At 52.7% G+C, this 27657-nt stretch overlaps 1 protein-coding gene and 1 long non-coding RNA gene across 4 annotated transcripts in view; both read right to left on the bottom strand.

Annotated features, from left to right (window-relative positions):
- The window catches only part of LMX1A (LIM homeobox transcription factor 1 alpha), a 161187-nt gene extending 147929 nt beyond the window's left edge, over positions 1 to 13258 (bottom strand). Inside the window, exons 1-3 of one of the 2 annotated variants that reach the window (XM_023247554.2) lie at positions 13103 to 13258; positions 12246 to 12343; positions 9718 to 9904 (exon numbers count right to left, since the gene is read on the bottom strand). In XM_023247554.2, the coding sequence (XP_023103322.1) occupies positions 9718 to 9904; positions 12246 to 12321 (263 nt within the window). In that variant the 5' untranslated portion in view covers positions 12322 to 12343; positions 13103 to 13258. Of the gene's footprint in view, positions 1 to 9717; positions 9905 to 12245; positions 12344 to 12842; positions 12975 to 13102 lie in introns of those variants that run through there. The other variant, XM_023247553.2, reaches the window with a different exon arrangement.
- A 4553-nt stretch (positions 13259 to 17811) lies between these two features.
- Positions 17812 to 25833, bottom strand: LOC102901450. 2 transcript variants are annotated; one of them, XR_002739207.2, is made up of 5 exons: positions 25527 to 25833; positions 25383 to 25435; positions 22168 to 22341; positions 18478 to 18566; positions 17812 to 17982 (listed from the first exon to the last, which is right to left on the bottom strand). It is a non-coding gene; the product is annotated as an uncharacterized LOC102901450 (long non-coding RNA). The 2 variants fall into 2 exon arrangements; XR_002739208.2 differs by lacking the exons at positions 17812 to 17982; positions 18478 to 18566 and adding an exon at positions 20026 to 21551.
- Positions 25834 to 27657: the final 1824 nt, after the last annotated feature.

Here is a 27657-nt window from a genome sequence, read left to right as displayed (position 1 = left end):
TATAATATCCTGCCCACTTTGACAGCCAAGACCAGGCTCTAGCCTGTACACAGGATAATATGAAATTGAAAAGGTCACAAGATGGGTTCACAGCACAAGATAGGCAAGAAGGAAAGACTGAGCTGAGATCCTGAAAATGGGCTTGTGTCACTAGTGCTCTGGTTGAATCCAGGGAGGCCAGGTGCACAGAGCCCCAAGGGAAAGAGAGACACGGGGACCAAGCAACACTCCTGCCAAAGAAATGCAAGGGAGGGTCTTCTGGAATGTTCTTCCCCTCTGGGTTTCCAAAGTATACCTCATGGCACTGCCGACTGGTTTTCGTCTCTGAGGAGCTGTCCCCGTATCCCTGCGAAGATGGCAGCCATGACTGTCTGTGTGTACAAAGGAATCCCCGCTACAATGTGAGGAGGGGCAGGAGGAGAAGGGGTGAGAGGAGCCAGCAGCAGGGGAGGAAACTCTCGATGGTTATGTTAAAAAGGATTTGTTCCACTGTCAAAACCAGAAAGCTCTCCCCAAGAGCCAGCTTCAGGGAAGGAAGCCTGAAATGACAGAGAGGGGGTGGGTGTATTATGGAGGCTTGTTGGAAAAGAGGCTGAAGTAAAGGGGAGAGCATCGAGCAAAAGGCAGGTAGGGCCCTAAAAACCCACCTCTGAACTGTGACGGTCCAGAAACTGGGCTCTGGCGTTTCTACTGGGTCCCAGAAAGAGGGCTCCCAAAGCCAGCCTCGTTCTCCAGGACGAGGGAAGTCCTTTCAATCTGGGCCATTGGAGCACTCATCCATCCTGGTTCTCCCCAGTGACTGCGAGAGGGGCCCAGTGGCTACCAGGCTCCTGAAAACTGTACAAGCCACGTCTTCTCCATTCACCTGCCCATTCCCCTCGTGGGGCCCCATCTTATCCCCAAAGACACCAACCTCCTCTCCAGCGTGGAGCTGGGGGCCCCAGGCCAAGCTGGCATCGGCTCATACTTACTTAGGTTCAGGCGATTCGAGTACTCGAACAAAGACATATTTGGACCCTCCTGCAGAGAGAGAGGGGACCGTTTCTGGGCCCAGAGGGAGCTGCCCTTGATCTGCTGCACAGTGAATGACAACAATGTGAAGAATGAAAATATGGTTTGGGGGGATAGTCCCCAGGAGCCCAACATTTTGGTATTTAAAGGAACTTTAATGAGCTTAAGAGGCTAATCTGGAGTTCAGGAGGGGGTGTTTTGTTTTGTTTTGTTTTCAAAAATCCTTTTAAAGGTTCCTGAGGCTCCGTAGGGAGGAGGCACCACAACTGTGAGTCAAGGCGTGGCTGCGGTATAGCTGAAGGGCCACAGATCTGGAGAGGGGGCGGCGGGAAAGATCCGTCCCCGTCCCCACGGCAGCAGCAGCAGCAGAACCTGGTGCTCAAGAGATAAAGGATGCTTCCCTCCAGGCTGGAGAAGCGCCACGTGCAGAGAAGCAGAAAGAAGCAGACGAGGGGCGGTGCTTGTACATCCTACCACAATCCTAACCAGCTTCTCTCTGACCTGCCAAAAACATCCATTTAGAGTGCCAGGGCATAAGGCGGCAAGACTCAGCAGATGGTCAGGGGCCCCCAAATGGTCACCCAAAGAGCAATGGTCATGGGATCATGCAAACCTGAGGGTTACGCCCCTTGCCAACTACTGAGCTGAGCCCTGGTCTGTAACTGGGTGGCCGTGTGACAGGACTAGGACTTTTATGTCCAGAAGACTGATTACTTTCCTCCAAGTGAGCAAATCAAAAGAGGACTAATGGTCCATAAGGGTGGCCTGGGGGTTGGGGCGGGGGGGGGGGGGGGGGAGAAAAAATGAGGCAGTTGATGAGATGGTATTTAAGTAATATCTGATGCTGGCAAGAGTCAAGTTACTAGAATTCCACAGGGCATAGGGGAGTGAGGGGGAGGCAGGATGGGACGGGGCCAGATGTGAACGCTAGATAGAGCATGCGGTCCAATCCCAGCAATGCTGGATGCTACAGATATTTGTTACATGCACAGAGTTTAATTGGGCCTGTCAGGCAAGGTAGGCCGATCCATAGTGGCCAGGCATCTATCAGGGCTGGTCCGTGATAGGATAATAATGATAAAACGCAAACCTAATAGGGTGGGGAGACACTGGAGTCAGAAAAGCCAGACATATTTGCTGTTATCCAAAAATAGGATCCCCCAAACTAGAATCTCGAAAGGCTGGGAGAGACCAAACTAACTCCTTCGCGGAGCTTTAGCTCAAGGACTAGGAAAAGCACCATCCGTTTTGTATTTTTAGTTGTTACGACATGATGGTGCGCTCGTGGGGAATCTGGCAATGGTTTCCTTCTCTTCTGGCTAATCCAAGCAGGCCAGCCGGGCTCCACAGGTGACTCAGCTGCCCTGGTTCACCACCGAGGAGAACAGCACAGAGGTAGGTTTTCAAAATCTTTTCTAACTACCCAGATGGGGTTATTTGTGATGGGACTAAGCAGACACACAAGGTGGGAAGCCGATGCAGGGCCCCGGTTTGATTCCTTCCATAATGTCCTCACTAATACTTCAGTGTTTCTGCCGCATTCCAATTGAATCGGCTGTCTAATGCCAAAAGAAACTTAATCCCTACCCTAAGTCTCATTTTATTTATTTTCAGGAGTGTGAAAACAAACATGTAGCAAGATTACGGTGTTTACACCTCCTTTTTAGCCGATACAGATCTAATCCTCCTGCTAATTAATGCCAGGGCCACAGCAATTTTATTAATTTCGTCTTGGTTAAAAATATAGAGACAGATAATTGTGCTTGACTAAAATAACAATTTGACATTTGGAAGGTGTTCGCTGCATTTCAGCAAGACAGTTGGCTGAGTGTCATTTAATATATGACAAAGAGACACAAAACGGCAGCCGACACTGGGCAGCAGTAACGTAACTAATTCTAATTGTGATAAACTGATGAAAGCGTCCCACTTCATGCTAGTCAAAAAGACTAAGGAGGTGGGGCGCCTGGGTGGCTCAGTTGGTTCAGCGACAGACTTCGGCTCAGATCACGATCTCACGGTTTGTGAGTTCGAGCCCCGCGTCAGGCTCTGTGCTGACAGCTCAGAGCCTGGAGCCTGCTTCGGATTCTGTGTCTCCCCCTCTCTCTGCCCCTTCCCTGCTCACGCTCTGTGTCTCTCTGTCTGTCAATAATAAATAAATGTTAAAAAAGAAAATTAAAGGGGCGCCTGGGTGGCGCAGTCGGTTAAGCGTCCGATTTCAGCCAGGTCACGATCTCGCGGTCCGTGGGTTCGAGCCCCGCGTCAGGCTCTGGGCTGATGGCTCAGAGCCTGGAGCCTGTTTCCGATTCTGTGTCTCCCTCTCTCTCTGCCCCTCCCCCGTTCATGCTCTGTCTCTCTCTGTCCCAAAAAATAAATAAACGTTGAAAAAAAAATTTAAAAAAAAAAAAAAAAAGAAAATTAAAAAAAAAAAAAAAAGACTAAGGAGGCACTGTAAATCTTAAGGTGCACCAAGCCAGTTTTCCTGTAGGTTCCAGCAAAACAGGCACACAGGAGGTAAGGGCCTCTTTTCTCTGCCCTCCAATGAGATCAGAACCGTTTCTACATTTTGCTCCTGAAATCACCAACTTTCCCAAACCAGATCTGGAAGGGCTGCAGCCAATAGTGCTGTCCTACACGTCACTAAGAGACTTACAGAAAAACCCAGGTATTCCTAGGGGGGACAAAAAGAGGAGCCTCTTGCTCTGTGCAGAGAGTGAGAGGGGCACTTCCAGCCCAGAAGCCCCCAGTCCTCTCATCCCAGCCCGCAAGTGTCTTCCTAAGAACCTCCCTCTGAAGACACAGAAGGGCACTGCAAAATCCACATTGGAAAGATAAAGAAAAGAAAAGAAAAGAAAAGAAAAGAAAAGAACTAAAATAGGGCTGATTTCATAGTTATGGCAGAAATTTTTTTTCTTTTTTTAATGTTTATTTTTGAGAGAGAGAGACAGAGCACAAGGGAGAAGGGGCAGAGAGAGAGGGAGACACAGAATCCGAAGCAGGCTCCAGGCTGTGAGCTGTCAGCACAGAGCCCGATGTGGGGCTCAAACTCAAGAACCGTGGGATCATGACCCGAGCCGAAGTCAGACGCTCAACCGACTGAGCCACCCAGACACCACCCCCAGATATTATTTTTAATATTGTTTAAGTTTATTTCTTTATTTCAAAAGAGACAGAGACAGCATGAGTTGGGAAGGGGCAGAGAGAGGGGGAGAGAGAGGATCCCAAGCAGGTTCCATGCTGCCAGCCCAGAGCCTGAAGAGGGGTGGGGGAGGGCTCGAACTCAAGAACCCGTGAGATCATGACCTGAGCCAAAACCAAGAGTCAGATGCTTAACTGACTGAGCCACCCAGGCGCCCCACAGCGGAAATTATTTTCATATCTTTCCATGTGATTGCACATTTTTTTCCTAGTGTTGTACAAGTACACCTAACAATCAAGTTAACGGGATTCAGTATGGGTGTTATTTTGCACTTGATATGATTCAACAATGGCATTTTGCACATGCATTTACTCTAAGAAGCTTCAACAAAGTTCTGACAACATAACGAGCATTTTAAATCCTCATCTCTTTGCTCACTTCTAAACACTGTGACCCAAATAATTTCTTTGACCGTAAAAAATCATAGGCTGATAATTTAAGAAATGGAATCGTTCTCGTTAGAGAAACAGGCACCTGCTCATGATCTCCAAAGCAATTTTTCCCAAATTAAAAAGCAACGATGGCGAGGCCCCTCCAAAATCAGTCATGGGATCTTGGTTAATACAAAGGTTAGAAATAAGAAAAATGAAACCGAAAAGCAAGGCAAGCAATGAACTTTCAGGAAAGCTCTTGTCCCTAAAATCTGAAAGCAAAAGCAATTCCTTGCCCAGGTGGATGACAAAAGTCCCAGGACTCCAGAGTGAGTAGAACTTGATCGGATAAATAACTTTTTATAATGTGCTCCACGCGCTTAAGGATCAAAAGAATCCCATAACCTACTCTGAAAAGCAATGTTCATATCTAATTCCCAGAATACTATTAATATCTACTTGTGCCGTCTAATTTTATTTCAAAATGTTAGGTCTTAGATTCCAAGGAAGTCCTACCCAGGGACCAATACATATAAAAAGAGAAAACACCTCTAAGCAAGGACTGTTTCCAATCACCCTTGAAATAAAAAAAAAAGAGATTACGCGGCCTGTACCAACACATACCACAGCCCATGGACGGTGCTTATCCCGAGCTAAAACCGCCCTGCAATTTAATGCAGACATCAATTTATTACCTCGCTGTGTTTGATTTTTATATTCCTTATATTTTATTATGCCAGGAATGGGGCCAACAAAAGATAAAGTGCGGACAAAAAAAAAAAAAAAAACTAACAATTGCCTCTGTAATTTCATCGGTAGGCTCCTTTTATGAGGAACTGCATGCCCAATTTTGATCTCCAAGTAATGTCCCAGTAATAAAACCACACTAATTCTCCTCCCTACACACACACACACATCCTACGCTACCTTGATAAAATGCAGAATTAGTTCATTACTGGTCCTAATAGAGCTCATTACCTCAGCCATTTTTTTTTTTCCTGAGGACCTGCCAATCAGCAGGTCGAAGGCAAGGTACGGGGAAAGCTCTAAACGTGATATCCACTTTGTCCCATTTCAGTCCCTGTCTTCAGAAAATTGGTCTGCTCCACAAGAGAGGGGAGAAAACATGGCGCGGCCCTCTGAGGAAAGGTCTCCCAAGGCCTGGGATTTGCTGACATGCGAGGAGTTGCGATGTTATGAGAACAGCTCTGATGACAGCAGCTATCCCACACTGCTCCTAGGATGTCCAGAACAATCTAAGGGATAATGATAAACTTCATATGTGAGAGGAGAGGGCCCCGGCTGACGCACCGAGCTGCCAGGCACATGAAAGAAACAATATAAACTTGATTTAAATGTGGGATCCCTTCCAGAAGGCTTAATTATCTATTGTATTACCACATTCCCGTGATTCAGCAGCCTCTTCTGTCTCCAGCTAAAGTCCGACTACACTATTTGTTTGGAACAAATTCAGGGAAAACTCCAAACTACCCAGATCATAGAGGACTCAGTTAAATAGGGAACAACAGTTATATAAATAGAAGTCCCCTAGGCTGGAAAATATTTTGGTTGTCTGCTAACTTTCAGGAACGCTGAAAACAGTTGAATTCAGTTTTTAAACGTCCACACCTATAGAGTACCCTTGTGTTTTATATTGCTTAGTACAGCTGCACCAATTCTCTCAATGTATTTGTTTTGGATGATCAGAAGATAAATGATTCCTAAGGGTGTCATAACGTATGAGACAAATATTTAGCAAAACATCCCGAAGTTTTAAATGAATGGCTCTGTCTAAGGTTGCCATTGTCAATTCCATTTTTTTTTTTAATTAGACAAATTTGGTGTCTGACACCAAGAAGGTGTAAGAGCTAGTTGACAGGGTAGAATTTTCACTTTCTAGCTGGCCACCTGACATCGAGAAGAGGGGGGCTCATAATTCAAATGCAAAACTGCCCCACAGCCAGAAATGCACAAATGGCCAAAATAAATATAATAAACTCGCTTTAATATTATGTTTGTGACCTTCACTGAAGACTGCACGTGAGCTACACGTACACGCTTTCATTTTAAGGTCTAGCAAAAGCACTCAACCTTGGTGGACTTGGAGAGCAGGGCACTGCCCGATCTGTGTTTTTATGACATGCTTCCTCGCTGACCCCCATGCTGTCCCACCACCTCTCTCCCATCTCATTTTCCTCCCCGTTGGCCCAAAAGGGCAAAACTGTTTTTAAGTATCTATTTATTAAAGAGGAAAAGTGCTCTCTGTGACTGTCTCGCGAGGAGCATCTGAAACGGAATGGTCCCTCTGGAGGATAAAGATCTGGTCGTGCCAGAGAGCTTCTAGGCAACACCTAGTCTGCACTTAGGAGAGGCTTCTGGGAAAGTTGATAGAATACAGAAGGCCAAAGGGCTGGGCTGCAAGCCCCCTGAAGGCAGCTCTGAGATCCAATCTCAGAGCCTCTCACCACCGAGGCAGCCGGGGGACTTACCTACTGAAGCCTGAAAACAGCTTGCTGAATAAAGGACTTTGTCTTGAGCCACATTCTGGAACAAATACACCAACCTCTTCCCTCTCCTACAGCAACTACCCTGCGTGCGAATGCCATTCAGATCATCAGACATGTTAAAACCCCATTTTGTTGGAAGAAGAATGGGATTGGGATGGAGAACAGAGGAGAAACAATCCTCATCCTAAAAAAAAAAAAAAAAAAAAAAAAGAAAAGAAAAGAAAAAAGCGAAAGAAAGAAAAGAAAAGAAATTGAGGGGTAGGCACAGACCAGTGCTGATAGCGTGCCGTGAGTTAAAGAGTACAAGCAACCCCGCTCTGACGTCTGTGTTTCCGGAAAATATGTTAAAATTAAAATGAAAATCCCTCATCGTAACACCAACGTCTCTCCGAACAATGCAGCTCGCACCCCTTTACAAAATCTCCTTGGTTCTGGCCAACAGCTGGCAAGCTGATCCCTGCAATTTTCCCTTTGCAGAAATAGCTGTGAGGGGAGAACTGACCCTAGTGGGCTAATAAGCCCAAACGGAGGCCAAACCTGGGGGCTGAAATGGAAGGGACATTGTTGTGTTAAGTACTTTACAACAACTGTTTCTTCCCCTCTTGACACAGCCTGACTTCCTTAAAGAAGATCTGACTGGCCAGACAGCTGTGTTGACCCTTAGGCCTTCTTTGATTCGTGATTTTTTTTTTAACAAACAGAATAGAAATTCACAACCCAAATCCTTTCCTAAGCTCCAATACTCTTGAGTTCGCTAGTGTTGTGCCTGAAGGATGTGGACATTTCAGTAATCTATAAGCAGAAAGATAAAGATTGGGTCTACACAATCCCAGAACCTTCAGATGAAAAGCAAGATGCGGGGGGCGCGGGGCGGGGGGAATCCAGCAATGCACCAGAAGCTTTATCCAAAGGTGATACTTGAAGTCCTGTGGGCGAAATCTGCTTAATTCCCCAAAAATTGCACTTTTCACTCAGACACCCTGGCAGCAAACAGACAACCAAGAACAGATACAGGCATGTCTTCTTTAAAAAATGTTAACCATAATTACCACTTTGTAAAGTGGTCCGTGTGTTTTCATTTCTTTATACGTTTCTGGATTGTCCAACTCGCCCCACATCGAACATGTCTTCTTTTTAGGGCTAACAAACGTAAAGTTATCTTTCCAAGCATGAATGCCCAGTACCCTTTCCACGTGAGGGTGAAATTCAAATGTACCATGGCAAAGGAGCACCGGGAGGCAGAAAAAACACTGTGTGTGTGTGGTCACTGGGTATAAACGCGTTGCCAGTTTTTGGTAAACCTCATAGCCCAGGAAACACTGGGGGAAAAAAAAAGATTTGTGTTCGTTCTCAACGTTTGGTCCTTGTTGCGTGGAGATTTCTGCACAGCCCCCCTCACTGCGTTTTTAACAACAGGATAGTCACTGCACTTCATGCACACTGCCCCTCCCTTGATTATCCTCAGTAGTGCGGGCCCCTTTTATGCACCAGTAACGAATGCGGAATTTTCCGCGCGCACGCGCATCCACTCACTCACAGATACCAATCCTACTGTGCAAAAACAGAGGCCTGCGTTTCAGCGGCTTTGCGTTCCTCCGATGCCGCCCTGCGCAGCTTTGAGAAGTCGGTGTCCCCATGAACTAGCCATTGTGACAAGGCCAAGTAGTTCCCTCTCCACGGACCCACTCAGCAACTCCGGGCCTGCCTGGTGAGAACCAGGAAATCCTTCTAACTCCCTCTTCCCTGCCGCATCCAGGCTTTAGGCATTACAGAAATCTAGGTTCAAAATTATCTACTTTCTTAAATACCTGCCGCCTAATTCTCCTCAAAACACACTAGAACGTTCCCGTGGGCAGGAGAGAACTGAATCCGCTGCAAGGCTGCAATCCACACCCACAAGGGAATTAGTGGGGGGAGGGGGAGCGGAGATGCGGGACCTAGGAGGGCGCCTCAAATCAGGCCCCGCTTCTGGCCTAACTGCCCCTGCGCCCCAGAGTTTTTGAGAACCGGGGCCGGGAGGGTCGGGGACAGTGAGAGAAAAGGCACGCAGGGTGTGCGCGGAGCTCAGAGGGACGGCAGCGCCCTGAGCCCAATCGGTCGGGACCGCCAGTGGACAAAGCCGAGCGGGTAACGCGCGCCGCGCGGGGCACGGAAGCCGCGGGAGCACCCGGGGAGCACCGCATGAACACCGCTCTCCCGAATCTCGCGGGCGGCGCGGACACGCGGGTGAGGCGGCGTGGGAACCCGCGCGGAGACCTGAGCTCCTGGCAGCCCCGGGGGCACCCCCGTGAAGGGGAGAGACGGGAACAGGCTTCGTGGGGTGGGAGCCCCCACGGAGGTGCGTCAAGTCGGAGTCGGAGCCCGCGAGGCCTGCAAACCCGGCGAGCACACGGTGGAGGGAGCCGTCGCTCGCGCCCCCGCGGGCCGGGCGGTGGCTGGGCGCCCGGCGCGCTGCCCCGCGGCCGCGGGGAGTGTACAACAAGCTGGGGGGGGGATGGGATTTCTGCGCCTCCGGGGGTGCGGGCGCCTCTCGAGCCTCCTGGAAGCGGATGGGGGTAAAGGAGGCCCGAGGCTCCCGTGCCGGCTGGTGTCTGTCTGGGGGGCGCGCTCCGGCGGCGCGGACACTTACTTCTCGTAGTCATACTTGCAGTAGAGCTTCTTGTCCCGGTAGAAGCAGGTGGTCTCCAGGGGCTCTTTGCAGGAGGCGCACTGCACGCACTGCTCATGCCAGAAGCTGTCGTTGAGCCGCAGCAGAAACCTGTCCGAGATGACCCGTTGACAGCCCTCGCAGACAGACTTGGGGCTCACCGCTCTGCCTACAGCAGCAATAGACGTTCGCGGGTCAACCGCGCCGGCCCAGCATCCCGGCCAAAGGCGGCCGGGACGGGCTCCCATCACTGATCACCCCACACCCGCCGATTTCCCCCGCGTCCCCCACCCACCCTGCGAAGCCCCCTGCTAAATCCACTAAACCGAGTTGTGGAGAACAGAGGAAAATCAAACCGAGTGTTGTTTCTAATAAACAGCGACTACATGGGAAGGTTCCAGTTCTCCGGGGTTGGGGGCGCGAATCAGTAAGCGGCCTCAAAGATCAAACCTGCCCAGGTAGTCGCGGAAATGTGCGCGCATCCAGTAAAATTAGACCGCAAATACCTTTGCGCTCCCAGGTTTATCAGGTGAGTATGAAGCCACTCACTGGGCTGGTCTCTTTCGACAATGATTAAAACTGCGAGTCTCTAAAAAAGAATTGGGGGGACTGGTTTTGTCTTCTGCTAAAACGCAATTCTCCCTTCTACGTTTTGGGGGAAATTTTTAAGATTGTTTATTTTCTTCCTAAAAAGTATCATTCGTGGAGAAAAATGCGATCTCCCTCCAGGCAAACTCAGTATTGTTCGAAGCAATGAACCCCAGACTTCTGCGTCTTGGCTGAAACACAAACTTCAGAGGGGTTTATATATATAATTGCATATATGTGTGTGTGCGTATATGTATATACATGTATATTACATATATGTACACATACACACACATATGTAATTAAGAAGCATCAAAATAGCAGGGAAAAGGGAGGAAGGACGCGGGGCGCGGAGGTGCCACAGGAGTTCCGGGGATGGGGGCGCTGGGCTGCGGCTGGAGCCGGCGACACCCACCCCAAACCCACTCGGGGCGCACAGGGAATCCTCTCTACCCTACCCCCTTGGACTTCTGCCTGTTTGGTTCCTTTCTTTTGCTGGGTAGGGAGTGCACTTCTTTAGGATGGAGGAACGCTTAGCCGCCTTTGTCGGCACATTTCACAGCTATTTAAAGAAGGCCTTGTCCCCTGGTAACAATACTCCCGCGCGTGGTGTCCCAAAGGGCCTGACCCTTCCCCACTTCCTCGCTACACTCCTGTCGCTCTTCCCTTGGGGGATCCTGCCACCAGTTCCTGAGTCGAGCCAGTCGCGTTGGGGGCACGGCAGGGAGGGCTAAGAAAAGTGGCGAGATAGTTCTCAACTGTAAAATGGTCTGCTCTTTCTGCCCTGTCTCGGCATTCAGGGCCAGGACCCGGACGTTGGGAGCCGCCGTGAACCGGGAGGGGCGAATCCCTCCCCTGCGAGCCGCGACGCCCGCTGTAGGTACAAAGTCGCCCGCGCTAGGTGCCAGGGCAAAGCCAGCTCTGCAACCCCCCCCCCCCCCCCCCGCCATCCCCGCACTCTTCCGACGCTGTACGGAGCCGAGAAGTTTCCGCAAGCGCGGTTGAAAGAGGGGAGCGCAGCGCGCGTGATTTCGTTTCATCTGGGGAGTAGGGAGAACTCCTCTCTGGATTTGGTTTCTCCAGGCGAACTGCCTCCTCGCCTTCACCCCGCGGTAGCGGTTCCGAGTGAGGGAAAGAGGCAAGAGGTTTAAATGACAGAACGAAAATCTCTCCCGCTGAAAGATTAAAACACCCGCGACCCACACCTGAAAAACACCAAGGTCTGGGTGAGAGGCGGGGTTGAGAATCCTTGGCCTCAGATCAGCCAGACCCTCGCGTGCAGACACCCTTTTGAGGCCCTTGGCTCGCAGCTCCTCCGCGGTCTCAGCGAAGGGATTGGGGAGGCGGGGGGGCGGGGGGGGGCCGAGAGGGGGAACCCGCCGGCCTCGAGGTCCGGCTCCAGTTAATTAAAACCGAGGCGAGGGTCCTGTGGCGCGGGCTAATCCCCGCGCTGCGCTGCCCACCGGCCTGGAAAAGCCTTTGGGCCGTGCCCGAGGCTGAGGACTGGGGCTGGAGTCGGTGGGGACCAGAAGCCGCCTCGAACTTGGGCGCTCCGAGCCTCGGGTTTCCTTTGCTCGCCCTTAGGCCTCGGAGAAGCGCACGGCGTTTATGAGATGTCGATCAGCTCCGTGATTAAAAATCCATCCCCGGGTATCTTTAATCACTTGCCACTCACGCCCGCGAGCGATCTCGCCCGCCCCTCGCGGCTTTGGGGAATTCGGTGGCCCGCGCGTGAGGCCTGGGGCGGCTCGTCGGTTTGGGGTGGGAAGGACCCGAAGGGACAGACGGACGGACGGACGGAGCGTGGGCGCCAACTGAGCGCCGAACGCGGGGCGCTGGCTCCCGGTTCCGGAAAGCTGGGCTGCAGAGCTGGGGCCCGGGGGAAAGAGGGTGCACCCGGGGCACACGGCCTGAACACTCACCCAGCAGCGAGGAAAAGGACGCCGAAGTCTCGATGGCGCTTTGGAAGTTCTCCTCCATCTTCAGGCCGTCCAGCATGTTCGGGCCGGGCCGGGAGGACCTGTAGAGGAGAGGAAACGGTGCTCCTGGGGTCCGCGCCCTCTGGGACCGGGAGCCCGCAGCAGCGGCACTCCTGGGAAAGGACGCAGGGAGTGTCCAGGGTCACCAGAATGAGCCGGGAGGGTAGAGTCCAGCCAAGAGAAACGTGGGGAGGGAGGAGAGAGACGAGTCACCGCGAACTGCTCTGACTGATCTGATTTCACTTGAAGTCAACGCGTTTTGTACTTAGACCTCCGCCCCCCGACTGCGCTTCTCCTTCCCTTGCCCCCCCCCCCCCACACACACACCCACCCCGTCCCCAGCCCCAGGTTTCCCATCCCGAGTCCGACTCCGCCCCAACCTATACGAATGAGGGCCCCAGGGACAGCTCTGCGGGAACCCGGCGACGTGGGGAGACGGGGAATAAAAGGGGTGGGTGTTCCCCTCGCGGGGCCGGGCCCAGGCACGCGGGACCGCGAGGTGAACCGCCCGCGCCCGGCCCGGCCCGGGGCGTCCCTCACCTGCCCCGGCCCAGGAGGGGCCGAGAGAGCGAGCCGGAGCGCGCCCGCCTGCTCGCCGACCCCGGGCGCGGAGAGCCGCTGGGGGCGCGCGGGGCGGTCCTCCCGCCGGTCGGCTGGTGCCGGGAACGTCTGCAGGAGCGAAGAAGTCGCCTCGGGGAGGAGCCGCGGCTGGCCCTGCTCACTCTTGGATGCATTTCAAATCAACTTTCCGAAACACGCCCGCCCGAGCCGGGAGCCCAGGAACGCGCAGCCCTCCTTACCTGGTGGGCGAGCTCGCTCCCCGCCGCAGGGGCGGGAGGAAGCGGCCGGGCGCCGCGGGGAGCTCCGGCCGGGGGAGGCGTAGGCCCTCGACGCTGCGGCCGGCGCGGCCGGGAGGGAGCCCGAGCGAGCGCCGGCCCCTGGCTCCGCTCCTCGGCGCGCCCGGGCCGGGCCGGGACGTGGCCGCGGGCGGCCGGCCTTCTCGGGACGTCCTGGCCGCTCGCGTCGCTCCTCTGGGTGCGGGGGGGTGGGGGGGGAGCGGGGGAGGGCCGGGGCCGCCCCGAGGCCAGGAGGGAGGGCGGAGGGCCCCCGGGGTCGTGGGTGCGAGTCGGGCCCCGCCGCGCCGGGGCGGATCCGGCCGCCGCTGACAGGGGCCGTTCGGCGCGGCGCGCGGCGGAGGGAAGGGGTGGGGTGCGCGGGGAGGCGGGCTGCGAGCGCGCCCCCGGAGCGGCCGCCGAGCTCCCTTCCCCGGCCGGGCTGCGCGGCCCAGCTCGCCGCGGCCGCCCCGCAGGCACGCCAAGGTTCCTCCCCTCCACGTGCAGGGGCTCCCTCCCGGCCCCCGCGCCCCCCGGCTCCGCGGCGCTCGCGCGCGGCGTCCCCGGCCGCCCTCCACCTCCGCCGGCCACCGCGGCACCGCGGCCCTCCCCGCGCCGTCGGAAGCGCGGGCAAGCTGCGGCGCGAGGCTGCTCGAGGGGGGTGGGGGGGCGGCCCCTGCGGCGCCGAGCTCCTCAGTCCCCTTCCCCGTCGGCGGGGGCTCCCGCAAAGTTCCCGACTTCCGCTGGGCTCCCACCCCGTTGACCGTTTCAGATGGAAACCCATTCCTGGAGGGAGGGGGGGTTGCAGGATGCCAAAGGACCCACGCACGGTCCGGGCTTGAATCGGGCTCCTGGTGGAGACGAGGTGGGGTCCTCCCCACCCCCACCCCAGGCGCTGAGCAGGAAGCCGGCTAAGGGGGCATTCTTCGGGGCGAGAAGTCCTGGGGGGCGATGTCAAGTCACTACACCCCCTAAGCTTAGCTTCCAGCGGTAGACCTCTGGCCCCTCCGGGAGCAGCAACGGGGTCTTAACCGTGTGTGGAGTCCAGGAGGTCAGCACGGGGCCCGGCCCCAAGTGGATACTCCATAAATACATCACAACGCAGGCTAACATTTATCGAACATTTTATTTCGTGCCGGGTTTGGTCGCACAGTTAACTCGTTGAATCTTTACAGCAGCCCCTATGGGGGGGGGGGGGGGAGACAATGGTTATCCCAATATCACAGGTGAGGAAAATAGCACAGAGTAAGTCCCCCCACGCACGGTCAGTTCCGCGGGATTCTCTGGGGGCCCCCTCAATTCCTGGGCCGAAGGGAACTAGATTGGACTTGCCAGGCGCTTTGGCACAGTGAACTGGGAGCAGGCGAGATGCCACATTGCAAGCGCTCTCTATTCCCTTCTCCAAGGACGGGACCACTTCCTTATTTTTAAAGAAATAGTGTTGGCAGCTCTCCTTCGGATGTGCTCGGAAGCCTTGACCCCATTCGCCATTGTAAGTGCTTTCTGCCAGCAGACCCAAGCCAAACACTGAATGTGACTTCAGGGAAACAAGGGAAAAGGGCAGAGAGTTTAATACTTTACATCTGAATGCTGCTTTAGACTTTCCAGGATACTTTCACCCTACGCGATTTTGCTTGGTCTTTACAACAAACCTGTGGGGTAGGCAGAACACAGTTTTAGCCACTGTTTCTGACGAATCTTTGGGGCTTAGTAGGGCTGGGAGATTGCTCTGATGTTGCCCAGATGGCTAGTGGCATGCCCCCTGACACCTGTCCTTTGTCCTCTCTGCCACCCCCGGTAGACTGTGGGAAAATAATATGGATTACAAGTATCCTTAGGATAATGTATAAAATAGAAGTCAGGCAAGGAAAAAAAAAATGGAGTCGGGCAAATACAATCATAGGGAATAGTTTTAAATGCCCAACCGAATTTTGCTTTCGCTAAAGGTCTTGAGTGCATGAAATATGTTTAACTAGTGGTAAGAATATTCCTTTTAGAGAATATCCTGAAAGTGTGTGGGGTCCCATCTGACCCGGGACCCAAATCCCTCAAATGGTCTTTGCATCTCTGGAAGGCAGGCAGCATGATGGGTACAGATCGCTCACAAACATTCAGTAGGAACGTCTTTCCCCAGCTCTTGGGCTCCTGGGTACCTTCCCAATGGAGACTGTGTGTCATAATCACATTACAAGCTGTAGCGCAAAGCCCGGCACATACATGTGATTAACAGATGCCATTTTCCTCACTGATGGATGAGTGCCGTGCTCGCTGTGTGGGGGGAGCGAGGAAAGGTGAAGGCACAAGGGGGTCAGGAATCCAGGGACCTCACTTCCATTTGCCAGCTCAGCTGGGCCACGTTCACCTCCCTGTGCGACTGTACTTCCTCTCTGCGGCGAAGGCGCCATATGCAATGGTCTGAGAGGCCTTCGCCGTCTGAAGTCTGTGTAACCACACTGACTGTGGACAATGGGGTGGGCTGTAGAACAGCTCCTCATCACACGTTTTGCAGAATGTGTCCAGGTGTAGACGCTGAGGTAGCTAAGTGTCCAAAGCACTAAAGATATACCTTGTTTATTTGGGGTTTTCTCTTTTATGCTCTATTTTACCTCGCTCAATGAATCCCGCCCCTGCCCCATTATCATTTCACTCTGGCCTGGGCCAGCTCAGTGACATGGTGGGTAGGTAGACAGGCAGCTTTCCCCTGACAGATCCTCCTGACCATGCCACGTGGTTTTTCATTTTAAACTCAAATGCTATCATTTCACCTTTCTGATGACAGAAGATGCCACAAAGCCACTGTCCAGAAGCTCTTTATGAAGAACCAGCCATATTGTCCCTTTCGTCAGAAATATCGTGTTCTGAGCGGTTGTGGAAAGGACGTAATCGGGCTTTAGAAGAGACACCCCAAACTACTGACTTTTAAAGGTGCAAGTGACCTTCAAGCTCATCTGGTCCAAGTGTTAAGTTTAATTCATTTCCCTAGCCAGCCACATCTGGTCCATTGACTGCTTGGGGCTTGGCCCTTCATGATGTCAAATTCTACCTCGAAGAGCTGCCTGCTCTGTCCTATTCACTTTGTTTCTGAACCTACTCCGGTCTCTCTCTCTCCAGACCTGTTGCAGCTTTGCAGTGACCGTGGCTTCAGGGCCTCCTGTCCTTCCTGTGGCCATAAAACACCCGTTGACGCGGCCTGATTTGGCGTTAGCCTTTTCAGTGGCCGCCGTTGACTCAGAGCGCGTACGTTATTAACAAAACCTCCTCAGTCCTCTTCCACGCAAGCTGCTGGTAGGCCACATCTCCCCCGAACTGCAAATTGTACGATTGGTGTTTGGCCCCAAGTGTGGAAACTTAACATTTATCCCCGTTGAGAGATAGGCAGCTGTTCCAAACATCAGGAATCTTGCAACTTCAAGCAGATTCCAAGAGATCCAGGGACTGTGTCTTAAGCCTAGTACTTTGCTTTGAGCGGGGGAAATGCAGGGCCCTGGCCAGTCTGGTCTGGAAGCTGCCGTCGTTGGAGGAAGGCGCACCACGGGCAACGAATAAAAAGCAACAGTGAGTAAGGGGCCCCAAGAGGGTGCACAGGACCCCTGTAACCTGGGGGTGCTTCCTGGAGGAGGTGCCCCTGGGCCTGTCCCAATTCTCTGCCCTCACCTGTCCTCAGCCAAGTAGCAATGTGTAGAAGATGGGGTGAGACAGGCAGACTGACCGTGGAGCTCCCCTTCCTTCGGCCGGAAACACAGAGGCACCACCCCCAGACTCATGAACCGCTCGTGGCTGGGGTTTGGGGAGAGGAGTGAGGACAGGGGAGGCGGGGGCTACCTCGCGGCGCAGTGGGAGGGAGACAGCGCGGGAGGAAGGACGTCCTGGTGCAGAGTGGAGATGACAGGAACACGTTTTTTTTACTTTCCTTTTCTTGCTCTCTCATTCCTGTGTCTTATTAAGGGAAACACAAAGGGAAAATTGTGTTATTTGTTAAAAAATGTCAAAGTGTGTTTCCAGCGAGAGGAAGAAAAGCAGACACATTGCTGCCTAGACAGAGAAGGCCGTCTTCTGGGGGGGGGGGGCGGCCAGAGACCAGGGCGGTGGGGGGCACTGGGGCTGCGAACTCTGCTGACCCCTGGACTCTTTCCCCAGGACTCCCCTGGTCCCGCACTCACGTTCAGGAACCGGGGTACCGGGTGCCTCGGAACTTTCTGGGGCGGAGGCCATCCCAAACCAGCTGCTGGAATGGGAGGGGAGTCAGCTAACAAAGGCACCATTTACGGCCCCGCATTCTTTGGATCTTGTCTAGAATCCTTTACGTGGCCCAGTCCATCTCGCTGTTGGACTGTGTGGTCCTTCAGAGAAGGACCCAGGTCAGACCCATCTGTGTTTCTCCTGTGCCCAGCACCATGCGTTCCATGAGCCAGAGCCCCAGCGAATGTTTGTTGACTAAACAGAGAATGCTCTTAAGTTTTAGTCCACCCCATGGCATAACTGGGTGTGCTAGAAAGAACATGCCTGGCTTGAGAAACACCAAGGTGTGAGTTCAAATCCCAGCTGTGACATTTGTTTCTTTTTTTTTTTTTAAGCTTATTTATTTTGAGAGGGGGAGAGGGAGGGAGAAAGCAAGCGCAAGTAGGGGAGGGGCAGAGACAGAGGGAGAGAGAGAGAAAATCCCAAGCAGGCTCCGAGCTGTCAGTGCAGAGCCGGATATGGGGCTCGAACCCATGAACCGTGAAATCATGACCTGAGCTGAAACCGGGGATGCTTCACCAACAGCCACCCTGGCGCCCCCTAGCTGCGACATTTGTAAACTGTTAAAGCTTCGGTCCGTCAACTCCTCCCTGTTCCGGTGTCTTTATCTGTACAAGGAAAAGAATAACATTCTTCAAGAGTTAATAGAAGGGACGGATATGAAACACCGAATAACCTGTCTGGTTTACTTGATGTTCAAATATCCTTTACGGCCCCAGCTAGCCTCCCCATGAATGAGCAGATAAAGTTCCTCAAGGAAAATCGTCCGGGCTTTGCCGTCATCTCATGAGCTAACAGGAGTCAGGCCAGCATTCGGACAGACTTCACATGTCTAGCGATGGCACCTGTCGCTAGACAGGGTAGTTGAGGGTCTCGGTGCCCCGGATAGGCTGTGCCCTGTGACTGGGAGGGTGGCATTGCTGAGCAGTGAGAGGATGGGGCCCTGGGGTCTCACAGACCTGGGACTGATCAGTGACTCCACCACTTATGATGACCTTGGGTACGTCCCGCCATCCCTTCAAGCCTCGGTTTCCTCATTTAATGAATCGAGGGAATAACTGGGGGCGGCATGTGTGCATGTTAAGTGAAATAACACGACATACCTAGTATGGGAACAGGCACCCAGTAGGAGGTCTAGGAGCTGTTATCACCATCCTCGTCACCACCAACCTCACCATCAGACAACAGGCACCTGTAGAACCACGTTGTACTTTGCTGTGTGGCCCCAGGACCTCGCATTTGGGCACAAGTGTCCAGAGAACGTGCCTTGAATTAAACGGAGCTGAACTGAATCGAAGACCACCTTTGGCGCTGAGTGAGGTTCAGGGGGAACCTGGCTCGTGATTCCACCTCCAACCTGAGGAGGGATGTCTCTCGGAAGAAAACCCCACGTGCTCCGTAACAAGTCCCCAGATGGCAGGCTTCCTGCACAAGCTTCTCACCTGTGGGCCCTGACAAGCCCCATCTTTGACATCTACATGTGATACTTCGCACGGGAGCCTGGCAACAATGGGAAGGGGGAGCGGTCACGGTCACGGTCACGAGGAGTGAACTCCCCAGGCACCAGCGCGGAGAGAGATCTGGAAGACGTGAGGTCTGCTGAAATCCTGAGCCTGCTTCACTGACTCCTATGCCCACCACACCGCAGTTGCTATGTAGCAAATGTGTCAGTGGATTTAGGCAGAAGCCCCTGAACACAACGTCTGGTGGAGCCCTTGGAGGCCTGGCTACAGCTCTCTGCAGCACTGGGGCACCCAGTGCTGGGGTTCAGCGGCTCAGAACGTGGCCCACGGGCAGACACCTCACAGCACAGAGAGCCGCCTCTGTGCTGAGCAGGTGCAGAGACGGCTTCTACCAACCCAGTAGCAAAGACCCCAGCTACTTCCGGGCGTTTTCGGGAAGGAAGGGGCCTCATGTGCGTCTCCACCCACCAAGTACATTAAAGCAGAGTGGCTGCTCAGAGGACAGCCCTCATCCCTACCCCACACTCCCATCTCTGCCGATGGCTAGGCCACGTTTATCAAATGCTAATTTATTTACGTAATATGCCCCACCTAGTTTCTAAAAAGGATTTGAGGTGACATACGAGTATTATCAGTATTGTAATAGGGTTTTTCTTTTAATTTTTTTAGTGTTTATTTTTAAGAGAGAGAGAGAGAGAGAGAGAGAGAGAGAGAGAGAGAGAGAGAGACAGTGTGCAAGTGGGGGAAGGGCAGAGAGAGAGGGAGACACAGAGTTAGAAGCAGGCTCCAGGCTCTGAGCTGTCAGCACAGAGCCTGACATGGGACTTGAACCCACGAACCGTGAGATCATGACCTGAGCCGAAGTCAGACGCTTAACCGACTGAGCCACCCAGGTGCCCCTGTAATATGTTTTTTTTTTTTTTAATTAAAATTATACACTGGGAACAGAAGAGGAAATCATCCCCCAAAATAACTTGGGGACAATATTTTCATTGTGATAGAATGTTAAGTGTCACCCCGAGTTTACAAGAGGAGACAGAAGAGCAAGGCCCTACAAGATTGCTATGATCACATCAAACTTTGTGTCAGTTACATTGACATGACCAGCTGGCCTGTGGAGAGACCCCACAACCAAAGAACAAACATCGAATCCATGAAGGCAGAGATCAAATCGGAGAGCTCGTTAACAGCGTTGGAACAGTTTTACTTTTATATACTGACTGTATTTCTCCTCTTCCGAAAATAATTTCAGCTCACATAAAACTAAAGAGAGATTCAACAAACTCCAAAATCAGGACGAGAGGAAACAGAGATGAAGATGTGCTAACTGTAAGAATGAACAGTGGCCTCCTGGGGGCAGAAATTATGTGCATTGCCTTGCTCCCCGTAGTTGGATCTAACATAGCTCTGAATACCTACCTGGCACCTGTTATGTGTGAATTTTTGAATAAGCCAATGGATACTGTGATTGGGAGTGAAATTTGCCTTTTGGGCTTCCTAGTAGCCAGAGCAAAAAGGGATACCGCCACCCCACAGATATTTTTGCACGAGTGCTGGCGTTGCAACCGTGGCTTTGTCTGAGGAAGCAAAAGAGAAAGTGTATCCTTAGTCCTCGTAGCTCTAGATGCCTTTGCCCAAGTGCATACACGGTGAACCTTTCCACCCCCATCCCCAGCACAGTGTCCTGCACAAAATGAATCCATTAATGAGATCAGTAAAAAAAAAAAAAAATTTTTTTCGATGCATCTAAAGTATAATCATCCCCACCTTTCTTATCCTGTACATGAATTATCTACCACCCTCTTTGCACCTCGAATAATGGAGGGAAAAAAAAAAAACTTGTCAGGAGGCTTTTGAAAGTGATCGCGTTCCAGGCAGATTGCAGGGCTCGGGTGAAAGCGTGAACGGCGAAAAGCTGGACGATCTCTACGAACGTAGGGAAGTAGGCCAGCCGGGAGGTTTGAACACTGGACCTCGGAGTTTATCACTCTGTAGGCCACTGGCCGCCTTTGAACGTTTTGGACGAGAGTAAAATAATCAGGAATATGGTCTGAGTTGACAAGATGGTCTGGTAGCAGCGGGGCTGATAATTCAAAAGGAGAAAGAGGCAGGAGAACAGATAAACTTTATCACTCTAGTATAAGCAAGAAATCCAGGGCCTGGACCAGGGCAGGGACAGCAGAAATGACACCGAGGGGGATGAATGTGAACGACCTCTCAGAAATCGAGTCAACAAAGTTCCAGATTGTGAGGTGAGGGCAACAGAAGGAGGAGAGGAATCAGGGAAGCTTGGGGGAATGGTGGCCCCGGAACAGAAGAGGGAACAGCAGCAGGATGGGGTATACCAGAAGTTTGGTGGCTTTTCACAGTGTTTTCACATTCATTATCTCACTGATTTCATCTGCAAGTAGAGAGATCCGCCCTGAACATCAGCCTGAAAAATACTCTGCCCCAGCCCTGGAGCTGCCAAGTTTCAGTGACTAAATCTTTGCCTCGGGTCCTGCCGGTGACAGCAGGGCACCCGCTTGAGGTGTCCTGCCCGTTCCGGGCAGCGTGGAGTCCTCGCAAGGACTGAGCCGTCCTGTCCTGGGTCTGTGCCAGCAGCAGCTAAGAGCCAGGTAGCGAAGCACTCCGGCCTGCGACGCTTGCCAGGAACATGATGGGTGTGCCCCAGTGGGTGTGCCCCAGGGTTCAGCCAGAGTCTCCCGGAACATCTGGGCAGGGCGGGGAGGCAGGAACACATCCATCAGTTTCTTTAGCGACTCATCTTTCTTCCCACTGGGTAGCGGGCTTTGGCTTCGCCACTGACTCACTCCCAGGCCCAGGCAGTGGCTTCTCCCCCGGACAACAGGGCAGAGCACGGCTCACCTCCTGGAGGCAGGACCTCCAGGAGAGGCCTCCACGTGTACCTGGCTGAGCCTCAGGGGGGTGGGTCCACCGATTTCATAAAGAGAACAAACACTGATCTAGCTGCTAAAACGTCAGCCCTGCGAGGGACTCTGGGCACGCCTAGTCCAGCCCCCACTTCCCAGCCAAGGTGCCTCCAGCCTGTAGCCTCCACTGTCCCCATGCCGTCCTTGCCATGAGTCCTCTGAGGGACCCCTCTTCCCCATCCTCACACACCGTCCCCAACTGACTTTCCAGGCCTCATCTCCCCCACTCCCCTCCTCTTCTCTGTCCTCGCCCACTCAACACCACACACGACCCCTGCCCCTAGAAGTCACCCCGACCTTGCCCAGATCCTGCAGGCGCGCCCCTGTGCTTGGGCACAGACTGTGTCCTCAGCCAGGAGGCCCCTTCCCTTCCTCCTCTGGCCCGTTGAATACCTACCTCTTCTGCTCCTAGACAGGTAATTAGCACTTCCTCTGGGTCCCTTCACGGGCTGTTTAGCATTTATCACTTGATATCACCAGTTTTTCTTTCGATGCTTGCCTCCTTCACTGGAAACACACACATCTGTGTCTTATGGAGCCTTGTGTCCTCAAAGGCTGGCAGAGCTGGGTCCTGCTGACAGGCGGGGAGGGAAGAAGGAAAAGGCAGATGCTGCTAAGGCTCACAATCCAGGGAACAAGGACAGGTGCAGTCAGGTGTCTCCCCCCACCCTCCAATTCTCCCCAACATCTACTAGGTACTCAGTTCTTGCTTTCCTTCCAGAACCTCCTTCCGTACACCAAAGAAAACACAACTGTAGATCCACTCCCCACTTTGTAACCCAAAAGGTAACACTGCTCTAAACTTTTTTTTCCCACAAAGCCCTTTAAAACCCTTCCGAGTTTCTCATATGTATCCCGTCTCCATTTGAGTCTCCAACTTAAATATCCAAGAGACAAAAGAAACCACACATTGAATGTAAGTTAAAGCACACCGCCCCTTGCTTTTGAAAAAGACTGAGTTCCTGGGGAAACCATGTAAGAATCACATTGTCATTAAACCCATCATATTTTCAGCGCATTGAGGGAGGGGTGTTGCTTAAAGATATTTGGAGTGATTCCTCTTATCAGTGATGGAATGATCAGTGAATAGTACACTACTGTTCAAACTATGTATTAGGTTCAGATCAACACCCCAGTTTGTCGGAACCCAGCACCACGCACGTAAGCGAGAACAAGTTTCCCCGTCTCGCTAGAAAAAGAGGTCGCGTTTACAGCCAGAGTTTCTCCCACAGAAGCCCCCTCAAACCTGGCTGGCCCCACGGCCTGTGGGATCCCAGGGGCCGGATCCTGCAGGTACACGGGTACTTTCCGGGAATTGTAAGAAGGTGAGCAGAAGCCGCTTCAATGATTTGAGCTCACAATGGCACCACCTAAGGACCTAAACTGTTGAAGGCTGTATATCAAGGGTCAATCAGTTTTAGCCACGGGCCCAGTCCAACCCACTGCCTGTTTTTGGAAGGCTTGCAACCTAAGAATGATTTTTGCATTTTTAAACGATCTCATAAAATCAAAAGGAGAATAACATTTCACGAGAGGCGACCGTCATGTGAAACTTAAATGTCAGTGTCGCTAATAAAGTTGTATCTGAACACAGTTACCATCCACGTTCCGTTACCATCCACGGCCACGATGGCAGAGTGGATCATTGAGACAGACACGGTATGGTTGCAAACCTCAAGGGTCTACTCTCTGGGTCCCTTACAGAAAAAGTCTGTCCCCAGCCCTGCTTGAAAGGACACGGCAAGACCCACAGAAGATGTCTAGATGAGATGGGCTTGTCTTTTAGGGTGTTGGGGTGTCTATAGCTGGCCAGGGAGGCCATGAGGTTCTTTTGAGCAGTGGATCAGATCAGATTGAAAGTGGTTGAGACTTTCATCCCTTTTGAAGAAAGGCATCATCATCATCATGAACCAGTGCTGACAGCTCCCTCATGGACATCAGAGGATCAAACTGACTTTTCCTAGCCAATTCCCATGTCATTCCTGGAGTTCAAGGTGAGCAGGTGAAGTCCAGCCAACTGCAAGGTCACATTACCCTCCTGCAGAACCGCAGGTGTCCACAAGGGGGCGGCAGCTCTCCTGTTTGCAGTTACTCTGATGGCCTTCCCAAGTTAGGGGAGCAGCCCCAGAGACCTCTGTGCCTCCCTAGCCTCCACAGAACTTTCTCTCTAGACCGGTAGTCAAGAATGGGGCCTTCTTGCCATGCAGGAACCACATAAGCCTCCCCAGGCAGCCAGTCTGACATCTTGGTGGTTGATCATCAAACCTATTAGTCTTGAGTATCAGCAATAAAAAACAAAGAAAGAAAGAAAACAAAAAAATTGGTTGGGTGTCTCTCACTTGTCCTTGTTTGCTCCTGACTCTCTGCTATTCCAGTCAAGCACTCTGTGCCAGATTTTAGCCTATGGTCTCTCAGCTCTCAAATTGCCCTTGCGATGCTGGGGCTAGGGTTTCACGCACCGAAGTTCTGTTTTTTTCCAGATGATTCCATGTGAGGCTCTGCTAGGTGAAGATGGAGGAAGAAGGGATTTACCTCCTGCAAGTTTGCCTCATTGGGCTCCCCTTCTGTCTGAGGCTCTGACGGAGGCCCCAGCAATGTTCCCTCACCCTGGTAATAGCAGTCCCTTCCCCCGATAGCAAGTGCAGCCTGCCCATGTCCTCCCCAACACCACACAGCGATCCTCCCAGTGTCCACTAACACCAGCTGGTCATGTCCTATCCCCAGAGCTCTGAGCCCCAGGTCCACCAGGCCAATCCTCCAAGGTCCTAATTTTTATAAATTCCATCTTCTGTCCTTGGTCCCCCTAAGTCCTATGGGTGGTAGGGTCTCCTGTGATAGCTACATTTATTTATTTATCTATTTATTTAATTTTATTTTGAGAGAACGCACACACATGCACAAGCAGAGGAAGGGCACAGAGAGAGGGAGAGAGAGGATCCCAAGCGGGCTCTGCACTGTCAGCACAGAGCCCGATGCGGGGCTCGATCTCACAAACGGTGAGATCATGACCTGAGCCAGAAACAAGTGTCCGAGGCTCAACCAACTGGGCCACCCAGGCGCCCCTTACTACGTTTATGAAAACCTAGTGTTCTCCTCCTGCCTTTTCAGCGACCTAATTGACAATGCTATGCCTGGTTAACTATTCTTTATGTTAGATTCTCACTGTTTAAGTAACTAGGGCGGCTTCTGTTCCCCAACTGGACTCTAAGTGATACCCAACTTTTCTCAGGTCTAAAACTAACAAGAGATTCTTGGATTACGGATGCTCCTAGAGCCGACCTGGAAAATTAAGTCTATATACGCCTCATGCGCACATACAGGTAAAGACACTGGGCCACTCTGCACTTGTGCCTGCTGGGAGGGGGGGTGGGGGAGACGGCCTCTCACCCAGTCCCTCCACCCCACAGTCCAGACAAAGGAACGGGGAAAAAGAAAGTACCCAGTGCCCCACAGTGGCCTGGTGAGAGAGAGCCGGACCCTTCGCAGATCTTCTCAATCGCGTCTGGTCTGGCAGAGAACAATCCTCAGACACAAATTCTTTCCAGACAGCAAGATGCCTGGGAAAAGAGGAGCCACGTGGGGCACAAGAGAAGGGAGCACAGCACGCCCTACCTGCTCCGAGCTGTTTAAAAATGCTCGAGGGCTCCCACTCAGGAAAGTCCACCCTGCGAAGAAAGAAGACGCCTTCATGTTGGGAGCTGATTGTGCAGCCGATGGGATCCCAGTACAGATTATCTTCTAGTGGGAAAAACTCACCTTAAAAGTTAAAATGCCTGGCGGCGGATTTGGACCCGTGCAGGGGGCAGAGCGGGGCGAGAAGCGGGCGGGCACGTTGGAGGGAGAAAGAAGGTTGATGGTCCAACGTGTCTCTCTCTGCTCAACACGGAGCTGGACCCTGGGCGGACCAACAGCGCCTCCTCAGGACCCCCTGAATGACACAGAGTGCCGGCCACGGCGTTGAGGAAACAGAACCTCGTCCCCGTCGTCACCGGGAAGCGCAGATTCGGCCCAGTTACTTTACTGGGATTCCCTTTAACAAAGTCTCTGCCCTCCTTTCCCAGAATGCCACGGACCCAGACCCGGCAGGACCCGGCCGTTGCCGTGAACTCGGGCGCCCCCTGGTGGCCAGAGCCCGAAAGGCACGAGGGTCGTGTTCGCCGCCTCCACGCCCACCTGCGTGCACAGCAGTGTTGGAGACTTACTTTACCTACATCTTTCTGTCCTCTTTCCACATTCCTATGCGGCTAAGCCAAGGTCAGCACCCTCGTCCCCCTCTCTGATTTTTATATCCAGCTCTTTCTTCATGTGGCCGCTGCCCGGCTTGACCCGCCTCAGTCCCCTTTGAGTCGGAAGGCTGCCTGCTTAACCCAGTGAAGCCTTGGTTCCTCAAACTACCAGGCGTAGCTCTTGGCGGAAGTGACTGTGAGTATTGGAGGGGAGGGTGGGCCTGGGGAAGAGGGGGGGTCTCTTCCAACTCTCAGACCACCTGGGTGTAGAGGCCCGGAGGAAGAAAACCAGCCCTAGGAACGAGGGCACGGAAACAAACTACTTTGGACAGATCATTGCCGGCCACTCCTCCAGCTGACCTCAGGCTGCCGGATGCCAGGACCCCAGAAGCGAACTGGTCAACTGCGCTCACCTCTTCTGGGGACCGCAGACCAGAGTTCGGAAGACGGGTGTGTCTGAGCAAACACAATCCATGTCTAGCAGACGAAGATACGGATTCCTGCTTTCAAGAATTCACCTCATTTCCTAATGAACTATAAGAACTCAGCTTCCTTGCTTTGGTCTCCTCCCCCCAAGAAACTTTGCGGGGGATGCAAATCGTTTTTGAGACCCTCTCTGCCCTTCCTCTGTCTACCCTCTTTTCCCCACCTGTCAACACCCAGGGTGCAAGTGTGAGGGGAGGTGGGATCAAGGCAGGGCGGGCATGGTCAGGACTGAAAGGGCAGGAATTACTAGGGGTGCATCTCCCAGCTCTCGTGCCAGGGTCCGCTGACAAGGGGATCTCTTGAAGCCACCCGACTTCCCGGATGGCAAAGAGGAGGCCTCCACACCATCCCACCCGGCCCCCCTCCCCCCACATACACTTGCTCCCATGGACGACACAACTAACTGATCACCGCGGTCAGCTGAGACGCCATTCCAACTCCTCCTCCACAGCGAGCTCCAAACAGCCACTTCAAATCAATCGGGTTTGACAAAGGAGATAAAACCTTCTTCTGGTCCTGCGTATTTTAAAACATGAACATAAATATGCGATTTATTGTCATCTGGAACATTCCTTCTTCCCCAGCTGCTTAACTCCGACCTTGTAAGTATTTCATAGCCCTTGCCGCCTTTTGAAAATTTGAGCATCTTGGTCCCTTCAGTATGTTCTTGAACATGACCTCTCACCTCAGGGCCTTTGCACTTCCCTTCTGCCCGTCTTGCTCATTTCCTGGACACCTTCCTGCCTCATGTCTCCACTTCATTGGGTTTCTGTTCAGTCACTGCTTTATCAGAGAAGGTGTCCCTGGCCCCTCTCTGGATAAACAAACACCCTCTGCTTCCAGCCTCACTCGGCGTCTGCTGCCCCAGTTCTCCTTCGTAGCATTTATCACCATCAGACTGATCACTCAGTTATTCGTGAGTTGATTTTTTGGTTTCCACTACCAGAACGTAAGGACCGTAGATCAGGGGCTGTTTTGCTTCTTGCTGTTTCTACAACGCCCAGAGGGAGCCATCAATAAACACTTGCTTCATGAATGAAGGAATGCGTCCATAAATAAACAAATAAAGAATCTGCGACGGAAAACTTCTGAAAGGGAACCACCTGTTCTCTGCACAGAGAGGCTTGCAACAAAGACAAGGTGTCGAAAGTAGACAACCTCTGAATAGGTGCTCC

The sequence above is a fragment of the Felis catus genome, chromosome F1, assembly GCF_018350175.1.
Source record: "Felis catus isolate Fca126 chromosome F1, F.catus_Fca126_mat1.0, whole genome shotgun sequence".
NCBI classification, from domain to species: Eukaryota; Metazoa; Chordata; class Mammalia; order Carnivora; family Felidae; genus Felis; species Felis catus.
Note: the sequence above shows the minus strand (reverse complement) of the source record. Positions and strands in the feature narration are given on the sequence as shown.